The sequence below is a fragment of the Anoplopoma fimbria genome, chromosome 15 (genome assembly GCF_027596085.1).
Source record: "Anoplopoma fimbria isolate UVic2021 breed Golden Eagle Sablefish chromosome 15, Afim_UVic_2022, whole genome shotgun sequence".
NCBI lineage: Eukaryota > Metazoa > Chordata > Actinopteri > Perciformes > Anoplopomatidae > Anoplopoma > Anoplopoma fimbria.
In genome coordinates this window covers 21,545,384-21,559,040 of record NC_072463.1, presented here as the reverse complement: position 1 = coordinate 21,559,040, position 13,657 = coordinate 21,545,384, and the positions used below count along the sequence as shown (strand labels likewise).

The following is a 13,657-nucleotide window of genomic DNA, read 5'->3' as shown; positions in this document are numbered from 1 at the left end:
TTACTTCCTTTCCTATACTACCTTGTCCTGTACCCTTTTCGACTCTCCTCTCTCCCCTTCCTCCTCTTCTCTTTTGGCTCTCCTCTCTGTTCTTCACCTAACCTACCTTGTCCATTTTTCTTTTACTCCATCCCCTTTCTTTCTGTCCTCTCTCCTTCTTTCTCCTCACCTCTTTTATCCTTTCCTCCCTTCTCATTTCCTCCTCTCTTCTCCTCTCTCCTCTCCCGCCAGTAGAGAGGAGGAGGATCTCAGCGACAGGCCCAGCCCCCTGTGCTCTGACTCGTCCACACTGTGTGACAGGGGAAGGCTGGGCTGTCCCGAGCATTATCTAAACACTCACACACACACTGCCTCTGACACACACATATGCACATGCACACACACCCAGTGACTGCCTATGCCAGAGCCTGCGCTCTCAGCTCAAGCCCTCTTAAAGCTGTTTTTCTGCTGGAGATCAGCGAGAGCTAACGACACACAGCTGCCTCTGCAGAAGACAGAAGGACAAGAGGAGAACAGAAGGAGGGTGAAAAGAGGACAGGAAGGAGTAAAGGACAAGCAGGGGAGGAAACAAAACCATCAGCAGCCTCTTAACTTCTGTCCCTGCGTCTCTCCGGCGGTCCGGTGCAGTCGTTCTTCAGCAGGGAGTGTTCTCCGGCGTAGTTCAGGACTTTTTTTGTTACAAGGGGGTGGAAAAGAAGAAGGGTTGGAGTTCACATGACATAATCGGAGTGAATGGGTTGCCATGGTGACTCACCCAGGGAGCCTGACCCGTGCAGAGTGAATGGAGGGAGCGCCTTGGACGCAAAGTGAACGATAAACTAACCGAAGGGAGTCACCAGAGAGAGAGAGAGAGAGAGAGAGGAGAGAGAGAAAGAGGAGAGCAAAGGAGTGGTGGATAACAGAGGGAGCACAGAGGAGCAGAGCAGAGGTTGAGAATGGAGGACGGGTTTTCCAGCTACAGCAGCTTGTATGACACCTCATCACTGCTACAGTTCTGCAACGGTAAAACAAACTAATCCTCCCCTCACTCTTCCCCCGTCCCCCCCATCCCCGTCCCCTCTATTACCTCGGCTGCATGTTGTTTTCTCCGGACTTGACATGTCACCAGCTGACTTGGCACCAAGTCGACGTTTGTGTGTGTTTGTGTGTGTTTGTGTGTCTGTTTGTGTTGCAGACATGAGAGCTATTTTAGCTCCAGCTTTTAGGGCTTTAGTGCAAAAGGAGTTCAGCCTTTATGTTTTTATGTACTAGAACACAATTGATTTGATGAACATGTAGAGTTTGGTGAATATTTAAATGAGGATATCCACCAACTCCAGAGGGCATTTACTGAAAAACACACTGTACAATTAACAGGATGTATCTGGAATCAAGACCAGAATAATGTCAACAGTCTGCGTGAGCCAGCAGCCATCAAGAGAGCTAATAAACAAAGAGGGAGGGAGGATGATGAACAGTCCTTTGCTCTCAGCAGCTGCCCTGATTACTGTGGTTCTGCTTGATGTGAGGAGGGGAATGTTATGAATATATTTCTGCCCTGTTTGCTGATTGTGATCATCACAGACCAGAGATGACAGAATGGGACACTATTGCTCATGTTGCTTTGCTGCACTAATGTAATTTATTTGCTGGCAGAGGAAGAAACCATACTTCAGGCTGCTAATGTTATGGGTGGGAGAGGGTGACTAAGGGAATAAGGAAAGCAGCATGACACATCAGTATGACATCAGTCCAGGATTTATTTCTCTAGTTACTAGTAAACCCGTATGTAAGAGTTATCTCCTAGTAATAATAAATATACCAAAACTACTAAACTATGCTTAAGAAAAATGTCCTACAATGATGCATTAGTGTATCTCAGTCCAACATGTGAGAAGGATTTGGGGAATTAGATTTGGGAGGATTTTTCTTTCCCTTTTTATGTTTTGTTTTTGAATGTTGCTCAGTTTGATGGAACCCTCTCTGCCTGCATACTGATAAACTACAGTCAGTGTGCCCCCTACACAAAGGGGATTATCCACAACACAATAACTGGTGTCTCTAATAGAGTCTTCTACTGTAGCAAAGAGACTTTAAACAAAGCTGAAACAGTTTAATGAAAATAGCATTAAATATATTTCTCATATGGAGAAAAAAGTCACCACTTTTATCCTCATAGGTTTAAACGTACATCTAAGATTTTTCAGCGTGTACATAGAAATTGTTGTAGCTGTGTTACTGTGTGCAAGCTATCATTGTTGAAGCATAGAGGGGGTAATGTGATTGCCATTGGTGGATAATGAAAAAATCTATAATATTTACTGTGCTGTGTAAGCACTAGCAGTTGATGGGGTGAGGGAAGGCTATTGTCTGATGAAAATTGCAGATGTGAAATTACGCAGAGGTGTCTACCTCCTCCTCTACCTCCACGGATACTGGGTACCTCACTACTTTCATGAATCACTGATGAGGTGAATCCAGTTGAAAGCTTTCTCTCCCGTATGGATTTCCCTCATTAAATTTATAGCAATCGCAAAGGAGGAATTGCAGACAAAGAGAAACGGATGAGTAAGTGAAGCTTCTAGATGAGATATAGATAATGCAAAACTGAAAGATGTCTGTAAGGTTTTATATATTCAATGTACAAAAGAGAGACATGTGGCTTCTCTTTGTACATCATGTCCTTAAGTGACTTAATAAATGGTACATTGATTTTATTTCTGATGGTATGCAGATCAAACAGGAACAAATGATAAAAGCGAGACACCAGTTTGAATCGAGCTCATAGTTTGCATGTTAGAAAAAGGAGCTGATATCTGATCACCCAAAGTAACATAGGTAAGGGAAGAGAAGTGGGTATGCACCTTTACTTCTCATGTGTTGTACTCTTGTGTAATGAGCAAAGCGCTGATAAGGCCAAGGATAACAACTGAAAAACAGGTGTAGCAGGTGTTGTGCGGTACCAGAATAGCAAATGGAAATGAGGAAATGACAGACCTCCTAAAATCTCACAAATTACTGTGTGTTGGTGGACAGCAGAGTGGCTGTATATACGAGTCGCCCTTGAGGCTCAGTGTCATGGTGACAGGTGAGAGAAGGGTCATGTCAAAGCAGTCAACCACTTATTCTTTGAATTTGGACTCAAACTACACTTTGTCCACTCAATCTGCATAAGTCAACCTGTGTTCAAAGCCCTTGTTCTTTGTACGAAACCCCCTTGTTCTTCTTGCCATGTCATGACAAACCAGAGGGAGAGCCTGCAAGGTTGTCTGTAATCCTTTACAGTGTCATGTTTCCTCTTTGAGAGAAAGTCCGTGAAATAAGATGTGCTGCCAGGGATTTTCCAACCTCCAACCCCCTGCTTTCTCTCTCTCGCTCTCTTTCCCTTCACACACACACACACACACACACACACACACACACACACACACACACACACACACACACACACACACACACACACACACACAGACACACCTTAACTAAGGCAGTCTGTTGGAACAACGAACAAGATGCTGCTCCCTTGCCTTCAAGTTAAGTTTGTGTGTGTGTGTGTGTGTGTGTGTGTGTACAAGCTACTGCGATGGGATGTGTTTACACATCTGCAGGACGTGTGTGTGTGTGTGTGTGTGTGTGTGTGTGTGTGTGTGTGTGTGTGTGTGTGTGTGTGTGTGTGTGTGTGTGTGTGTGTGTGTGTGAGAGAGAGAGTCCTGTAGGCCAAAGTGATATCATATTGCTCCGCTGCTGCCGTCCAGCTGGACCCAGATCCACTCAAAGCAAAAGTCAATGATGTCATTCATTTGCCTCTTCCTCTCCCTCTCTCTCGGCTCGTGTGTTGTGGAGCATCCAACCAGACTAATGTTCAGAGACTAGGTCAGCTAAACTGCAGAAACACGCGCAGGCTGTGCATGCTTTGTACTCAGGAGGTCGGGGATGGCTCAAGCTAACTGAAAATTAGCCCCATTACACACTCAGACACCCACACACACACCCGCTGATTACAGCTGATGAGGGAAGTGAATCCTTCATAGAAGCATTTTGTCTGTGTTTAATCACATTTAGAATCTAGTGGTTCTGGAGAAGAGGACAGTCGTGATTCAATTAGTCTCTGTTGTTCAAAGACTATTTTCTCAGAAAGAAAGCTTCTTTCTGAGAATCTTGTTGTTTTACCTTTTTTACGTGCGGTTACATTCGGTACATACAGTTTGAAAATCGACTTACAAAATAATTGGTTGAATTGACAAAACATTGGCCTGCCTGCTTATGGCTCATTTTCTGGCTTTTGATTTTACAACTAATTAACAAATGATAGTATGCTAACTCGCTTAACTAAGATAAACATGTTAAATATTACCTTTTAAATATGAGCATTGTTAACATTGTCACTGTGAGTGTGTTAGCTGCTGTTAGCATTTTGTTCATGACACCATGTCACCATGGCAGCATGGCTGTAGACTCTTAATTTTGTTTCTTGATAAATGACTTAAACAATAACATGTTTGTTAAGATTGTGGCTAATAACTGTGCTTAACTTTGCACAGTTTAAATCCACACTCCAGCAATGATATTGAGATTTGTAAAAAAACTGCAATTGCTATTTTGAAAGGCTTTGCTTTTGACTATGATTGGCAATTATGTTGAGAATCTGAAATGTGTAGCTAAAACATTCACAATCATCAGTGTGAATTTGTTAATAAGAAAATGTGTTAATAAGTAAATCCAGCTCACTTACAGCGCTGTAACACGGATGATCACACACTTTGTTCATCTCAAAGCGCCCAGCCTCTCCTTCCTAACTAATCCATTCGTTTGCGTTCATTTGTGAGATTTGTTCATTTACCTTTTGAGCTCAATGATGTCTGCTCAGATGTGGATCAAACAACCTTTTTATCTTTCTGCTCCACACTCAGCCACAGGCACACTGGCACAGCACTCACCTTACAGTGGCAGTGTACCATGATGGCAAGACAGGTGTAGGGGTGCATGGTGAGGAGATGAGAGGGATACAAATAAATAAGTAATAGTAGTCGTTCAGATGGAAGGGGCAGGCGTGCAGGGTGGAGAAGGGAAATGAATAAAGACGGAGGCTCGTTTGATGTTTGTCAGAGGTATTTTGATGCACAGTAGAGGTGACAGGTCCAGTCTCCGCCCCTTCTTGGCTGAGCATCTATAGGTATCTCCATCCAAGCCCTGACTGTTGATGGCACGTGTGGAGGGATTAGGATTAAACCCCTGCTCACGTTACCAACCACAGTAGCCAAGAAGGGCTGCCAGGGAGGAGGAGCTGAAGGTGTGTGTGTGTGTGTGGGTGAAGTGTTTGACATGTATTTTCCTCAATTTGGTGAAGCTTGAGATCAAATGATATTAAAAAGGCTTTTATTCTCTTTGATTAACCATAAATTGTGGTCAAAATTGCTTCCTAAAGTGAGAAAACAAGGTACTTTGTGTTATTCTTTTCTATTGAGGTTGAATCCTCTCTGCTTGAAATATCCACTCCTCTTCCTCTATTCTCCTTCTGCCTGCTCTTTTATATTATCTATCAATACCTTGTAGAACCTGCTGGCAAGCTGATCATCTCTTATATTTCCCCCACTCGACATAAAACTGCACAAAATGTCAATAGTGATAGGAAACGATGTGTCTCTCTGCCATCATTCATATGTAACTGTAACATGTACCAGAGCAGCAGTTTAATAAATATCGACCTGAATGGGATAGCTCATCCACTACAGCTGATTCATTTAAAGGTTGACATTGATTTCCCACTGCTGTGTCAGTGAGAGCACACACCACTCTCCCTTTTTCCGTTATCTCACTCCAGCCTCACTGAATGTCGCTGGGTATCTTCCCTTTTCTTTTTATTTATTTACTTTCTGTCTTTCTTAAGCTCCTTCTGTTTTCTCTTCGGCCTCATCCCTACGTCAAACTCTCTCACGCTCTTTGTTTGATCTTGTGCGAGTGCCCCGAGTGGAGCTTAGAGTGCTTCTCTTTTTTTAAATCTCCAGACAGTCAGATATTGAGCGGGTGGTTTGGTTTGGGCCTCTGTGGTCACGAGTGCCACTACCCCGCCTCCCGCTCCTTATCTCCCTCAAAGTTGTTCTACCCTTTCTCCTGATAAGGGTTAACTTTACACTTTCTCTTTCAATTTTATGATGCAGAATAGAGAGCCATTTACTGTTAAACAGAGTGTCAGCGTGTGCTTATTACACGTGTACATGTTACAACTATATTCAGGGTGTGCAGCAGGCTATTGCAGCCAATACACTGCGTCCGCTGCTTTGTGGTGTGTTGTCTCAAACAGCAGATTGTGCTGCACAAGGGTCATGCTGTGTGCGTGTGTGCGTGTGCGTGCGTGCGTGTGTGTGTTCTATGTGAGCCAGCAGATCCGTGGCAGCCCTTTGCCAATTGAGACATTATGCCACTTGCGTAATGAAAGCAGTCCGGTGTCCACGCAGTGCCAGCTCTCAACACTGATATCCTGCTCTCTTCATGTGCCTTAAATACCTGTAGGGCATTCTATAGTTACATACTGTATAAAAGGATAATCTATCTCTAAGCAGAATCTGTTGTTTCTGCATAGAAGAGAAATATGAGGCCATTAGCCAGCATCATACTGAGTCAGGGTCAAATGATACTGAATAGCAAACAGCAGCACAGGTGGGTTTTTTAGCAGAAATGTGTCGGACCAAGTAATGATGTGACTTACTGACATGTGTCTAGTTTCTAGGCTACATTCATGCAGAGCAATGCCAGTGAATAGACCTTGGCTGAGTAACTGAGTAATCATATTCACAATCTTATTCCCAAACAAAAATATGACTATACAGTCGATACTGTTTAGGACTGAAACTAATGGTTATTTTCTTTATCATTTAAAAGCCAGTTATAGTTTCCCAGAGCTATGGTTGTCGTTGACTGTGTGAAAACCAGTCCAAAACCCAAAGATACTTAGTTTCCTTAACAGAAGATCTTCACATTTAAGAAGCTGTAACCAGATCATTTTCTGCATTTTGGTTGAATAATTACCTGAAAGATTATTCAAATATCCAAAAATCATTTTCTTTTGCGCAATTTAAATCCACCCTTCAGTCATGAAATATGAGCTTTGCCATTTCTGTTTCCCCTTTTTAGGGTTGAATGCAACTTTGACTGTTGTTATAAATTAGGTTACAAATGATCGGTATCAAATATGTTGATCAATATTCTGGCCCCAATATCACGATACTCTCTGTTGTCTTACTGAGGCAGAGGCACTTTCTTCCTTATCTGCAGACATTTGAAATGTATATCTTTTTTGCTGTCAATTTCACTTTTGTACATTTGATATGAGCTCCCTAAACTCTCATAAAATGATTTCTCCTCTTAAGTTCCAAAAGTCATGTGATACATTGCATTTTATTCAGAAACAAGGTCAGAGTCAGCGTACTCATGGTAACAGCCTTTTGGTGAGCCAGCGGGCAGAAGATACCATTTGTTATCTGAACTCTCTCTCTCTCTCTCTCTCTCTCTCTCTCTCTCTCTCTCTCTCTCTCTCCCTATCTCTCTCTCTCTCTCTCATCTCTCTCTTTTGTCTTTTCCTCCACTGACACACATTGACGCAGCCCCATCCTCATGACCCACTAAAACAATCAGGCATGTAAAGCAGGAGTGTGCGAGTTCCAGTGCTAAATATATATACTGAACCTGCTTCTGGCAGTTGAACATGACGGGGGGAAGCACTCTGGTTATGTATGTGTGTGTATTTTGTATGTGTGTGTATGTGACCATCTTGAAGTTTACTGTGTGGGTGTGCGTGTGTGTGTGTGTGTGCGCGTGCATACCATCACAAGGTCAGGAGAGGAGACACGCAGCTTGCATGAGTCCTTGAACAGGATGTCATGGATGGGTAAAAATACCATGAAAGAGCCAGAAACAGAATTGTGTGGTCGGATGCCTCTACTCTACTCGGTAACACTAAATGTGTTCAGAAGAGCGTCGACTTCTACCTGTGGGGAATGTTGTCTAGTAATATATCACACAAGTCAGCAGAATCCCATGGAGATGCCATTATTTTTAGTCTTTGCTTGCTGCTCCAAGTATCCCCAAAGCTATTCTGTCCAATCAGAGAGACACAAAAACAGAAAAGAGGGATTTAAATTATTGATTTTTACATATGATACATATACAAGCTAGTATGCAAATATTATCCAGCACAGATCATCAGTGTGTGTCTGCATGAGCGCAGGTATTTGAGTCCTCATTCATGTGTGCACACACTTATCTGTGTATTACAATGTCTTTACATAGATCTCCCTTTTAATCCCACAGTAACAAACCGTTTCAGATTAATTAATAATCAATTTAATAACTCTAGCAAGGTGAGTATGTGCTTGATTATATTTATGGTAATCATTTCCATCAGCACAATGTCTCCAGTGGGCTGAAGTTCACGGCCCACTGATTTCTCCGATCTCCTCTCTCTAAACCTTGGTCAGGATTTCATTTGGCCAGCTGTGAAAGGAACAGAAATAATTAACCTCTCGTGTCCGTGGTGCAGCTCTCAGAGGCTGCCCAGCACCCTAATTGGTCTCCTACACCTGCTCTTAATGGAGGAACCAGGGGGATAGCCCCGATGCTGCATATGTGCGTGTGTGTTTGTGTGTGTATCCCCCGTTGCATGTGTTCAGTCGGACTGTGACAGATGGAGAGGGAAAAGAGGAGAATCCCATTAGAAATTCCATTAAAAATAGATTCATCAAGAGCACAGCTGCAGAGATGAGGAAAGAGGACGGACATGATTATTTGTTTGTTTTCCCCTTTATTATTGTCAATTTGTCAGAGTCAAAGATGACTTGTGATGTTCCTTGTTTTGAATGAACAGCTTTTTTGTTACAGGGCATATTTTGGTTTCTGACAATATGCTTTAACTTAAATAGGTCTAGTGCAGCTACAAATCATTGGGTTTTCAGAAATATTTCATCATAAACATCAGTGGCAAATGTCACATCTTGTTCTAGAGCAAGGATATATGTATACTGTAGTGGGGAAGAAAGAGCTATATCTTCAGTATATGGTGATGGGAACATACAATACCTCTCACAATAAATTACCAATGATTTGGTTAATCTTGCAGAACTCATGGCCAATTCTCAAGGAACCCACTTATGTATATGGACAGTACAAACATCCCTTGTACTGTCTGCTTGATTTGTCACCTGTCCTCCACAACCGTCCACTGTCACCACAGAGAGCAAAGAACATTTAATGAGGTGGCCCTGTGAGGTATTTGGCTCAATCAAGCTAAACATAGCTGGATGTGGCTCAGCAGACATGTAAAAGCAGACGTGCCTGGTTGAGTGGAATGCCAGAACCCAGAATAGTAAATAATCACAAAAAAACTCAAAAATCAAACCAGAAAGTTTTGTAAATATTTCTCAGTCTAGTAATCATATTGTTTTGCTCCGAGCAGCCACTCTATGTTCTCTCCTGTCCAGATGGCAGACATACGATTGGCCGATGTTCAGGATGCTGACGGTCTCTGTCACAGCGTCTCTGCATGTGTGTGAGACCATTCTCACACCATGGAGATCTGGGTTTCCCAGTACAACACTGTTACTGGATGGAACAACACAATTGCACACACACACACACACACACAACACACACAAACACACAAACACACACACACACACACACACACACACACACACACACACACACACACACACACACACACACACACACACACACACACACACACATTGGATAAAACATGAGTCCCGCCTCCTGTTCCTTCCTGGTTGTTTGTTACTGAGGGACAAAGCCCTGTTTTATGTGAAGAAAGGTTGAGGCTGAGAAAGAGGCTTTTGTCAGAGCCTGGAGTCTCACTGCCAAGCATGACTTGTTTCTTCCATTAAAAGTCACAGCAAAAAAAGAAAGTGTGTTTCTTCAGCTGTTGTATGCTTTTTTTGTCGGTAAACTTAGTTTGCTCTAATTTAGACAGAGATGTCATTACAATTTATCATGTTGTTGTTTTTCTGAGTAGAGATGCAACGATGCAGAAAATAGCGGACCGATACTAACTCAAACAGGTGTGTGTTGGTATTATTACTATTATTATTATGAATACCACTATATGGAAATTATATTACACACTTTAAATAGTGAAATATATTTCAATAGTTTCAAATATTAATGAAATATTAAGAAGATTAAGATTTGTATTAACTATTTTTATTATTTCCATTAGTGTTAAACTATCCTCGAAAAAACCCTATTCTAACGTATTCTTTGTACATTCTAACCTAAACTTATCTTGCACTTGCTAATGTTGAAAAGTCAATATAATTATTATGGCTGTCCATTTTTTTCACCAGAACAAGGATGCTTCAGCTACAGTTCAGCATTTCGACCATTCAAATATCCCACACTCTGAAGTCTGCATAGTCAAATAAACCGTCTACTTATAAGCTACTTTTTCATTCAAGCAACATAGACAAGAGCAAGAGAAACGGGGGATAAATATAAGAGAAAGACAATAAAGATATTTTACTGCCAAGCCCTCTTTGAGGTGTAAACCTTCAGCGGCTCTTTTTTCTTCCCACAGTCAATCTTTTTCTTGTTTCAAGGATCCATCCCACCACAGTTTCCTGAGAGAGAGAGAGAGAGAGAGAGAGAGAGAGAGAGAGAGAGACAAATAGAGGGAGAGGTGAAAGAGGTTACAGACGCAGAGAAAGGGAGAGGGAATACAAATCTAGCCTACTACTAAAATCAGAGCCTCTGAGTTTAGGGATCACTAGCATTGAGCAAGATCTGCTCCACATATCCAGCATAATCCCTCTGCCACACCCTGAACACTTCCTCTTTGACATAGAAGAGTGTGTGTGTGTGTGTGTGTGTGTGTGTGTGTGTGTGTGTGTGTGTGTGTGTGTGTGTGTGTGTGTGTGTGTGTGTGTGTGTGTGTGTGTGTGTGTGTGTGTGTGTGTGTGTTTTGTCAATGCAGGGTGTTGGGATAGTGGTGTGTAAATATACAGTATGTGTTTGAGTTAAGGAGGAGGTATTCTGCCACAATGGGCTATGTCTTTCTACTTCTTTTTTCCCCTTTATCTCTTTCTCCTTGTGGCTTTCAGATTCTTCACACTGTCTAAGAAAGGATTGAACCAGAACTCAAACAATACAAGGTTAACAGTTATATTGCATTATTTTAATTTGCAAGACCCTCCCCAGTATTATTAAAATTGTACTTGGCCTTGGAAAAAAAAAGAACTGCAAAACCCTCCCTCTAATATTACATACAATACACTACAAATTAGCAATTTGCGAAGTTATATAAAGTAAAAATCTGAATTTTATTTATATTATAGGTCAACTTAAAAAGAAAGAAGAAACAACATTTGGTAGAGGTTGCATTTAAGTGTGATGGGAAAAATAAATCCTTGAAATAGAGTACTCTCCATATGGAGGAGCGAAACCTTCAGCCCAATCACATGGCAGATCATGAAATCTGTTGGTTGTCTGTTTTTTTTCCACGGCACTCAGCACAAAAACAATGCCAATGGAAAGTCAATTAGATTATTTTTTTGTGTTGGACACACAAATTAAACGCATTCACCTTCCTATGCGATGATCTGAGCTACTGTTGATGACGGATATCCTAAACCTAACGTTTGTTTTGTTGCCTAAAGTGTACATAGATGTTTTAAGCCCAACCATGATGGTTTGCCTAAACCTACCTTTTGTTTTTTAGTCAATGTTGCCCCAATGTAGCAAGTAGTATCGCTCGGCTCCAAAAAATAGATTGTATTTTGTGAATATTTCACAAACTGCCTTGAGACTGTGTTGTACCTTTTATGACCCACTGTGCCTGCTCGAACGACCATCTTCAATAATTTAATGCTGAAATGAATATAGTTTTTGGGTGTGGAAAAACACATAAACATTTTTCTACTCTCCTAAAAAAAAAGCATACCCTCCCCTCCCTCTTAATCATTTGTACACAGACCCTTACGGTTCTGTACAGGCAGATTTGAAACGCTGATGGCGTTTGTTGCTTCATCTGATCATCCACTCAGCCGTGCCATCTTCTGCTCAGTGGTTTAACAAGTGAATCTGTGTAAGTGTCGATGCTTTGTGTTTGGGAATCAGAGTGGTGGTGACAGCAGCATGGTGGTGGAGCCGTCTCCCATGTGACCTGAGTTTGACCCCAGGAAGGATGTAGCTGATGGGAGGAAGGAACGGTTTAACATGTTCAAACAAGGACAGTTGGCTGTCTCTTGGGGCTCATTTGGCCTCTCTTCATGATCCACTTTGACCCCGACACACATCTCTCTCTCTTTTATTCCTCAGTCGGTCTTTTTGTGTTTTTGCAGTACTTCTGTTTTGACAGGAAAAACAAGCTCTCCCTGCTGTGTTTTCTCTTTTCTTTGTACCCTGTTTTGTGTTCATCTGCAGTCTTCTCTCGGGTTGTGTGTGAGGGCTTCCCCCTCCTCTGATCCACCTCTGGATATTTATAGCTTTTAAGCTCCGGTCCAGCAAGAGCCTTCAGAGACAGCTTGTAAAGCAAACGTCTGTCTCCTTAATCTGGACAGTTGATTAGCTAATACACTTCTGTCATGTCATCTGCTGCTCGCTGCAGGTGACACACAGGATTGATGACACCTAACAAGTAATTATTTAATCCTCGTCCATTTCTCTCTTTCTTCCTCCTCCATTTTTCTCTTTCACAATTCTTTCTTCAATCTCTAACTCAGTTGGTTTTGCAATTTTTCACTGGATGATGATGGACGATTTCAGTCATACCTGAGGCAGGCTGTGATTTCCTAAATGCTGCAATTTCAAACATGGTATTTTTCACAACTAATACTCTGCCTTATATCTAAATAACTCCAAATGTGTCATTCAGCAGCACACACATTTATATTATATTATCTTTTTAGCCATATACAGTGTGGCTCTGTTGGTCAGTCCACCGCTTTGGTCCAGACTAAAATATTTTAACAAATACTGAATGGATTGCCATCAGAAAGACACTCATGGCCCTGATGAGGATGAATCCTCATGCCTTGGTGACTTCTCCTCCAGTGCCACCATGAGGTTGACATTTGTGATTGGTATGGCTTGGCAACAATTCAATGAATTGCTATGAAATATGGAACACACGTTCATGATGGTCCCCAGTGGATGAATTGTAATAACTTAAGTGAACCTCATTGCTTTTCCTCTAGCGCCATCATCTTGTTAAATTTTTTCCAATACTTTGTTTTATGACCACAAAACTGCAAATGTAGTGACAATCCTATCATCCTCAGCTTTCTCTGTGTGAAGTGCTTATTAGCATTAGTTAGGCTGCTAACACGTTAACCTAAGATGATGAACATGGTAAACGATATACCAAACATCAGCAAATTAGCATTGTCATTTTTATCATGTTAGTATTCTAGCCTTTAACTCAAATCACTGTCATTCCTAACTACAACCCCACAGTGCTGATAGCATGTCTGTAGACTCTTGTTTAATTATCAACGCTGTTCTCTGCTCCACCTGCGTTCACTTTTATTCGTCTCTGACACCTATTTTTCCTGGCAGTCTCTAAATCATTACCTCCTTTACCTCCTGGCATAAAATGTAATCCTGCATGCCACTTGGTTATGATTAGGTCCGGCCTTCCATTAGTGAAGCCAGCCGCAGACTGAGGTTGGGT

General features: G+C 41.8%; 1 protein-coding gene across 2 annotated transcripts in view; it reads left to right on the top strand.

Moving 5' to 3' along the window:
* Positions 1-377: 377 nt before the first annotated feature.
* Positions 378-13,657, top strand: part of eml1 (EMAP like 1) — a 36,954-nt gene continuing 23,674 nt past the window's right edge. For both annotated transcript variants that reach the window (XM_054613847.1, XM_054613846.1), the window contains exon 1: positions 378-1,002. In XM_054613847.1, the coding sequence (XP_054469822.1) occupies positions 936-1,002 (67 nt within the window). In that variant the 5' untranslated portion in view covers positions 378-935. The remainder of the gene's footprint in view (positions 1,003-13,657) is intronic.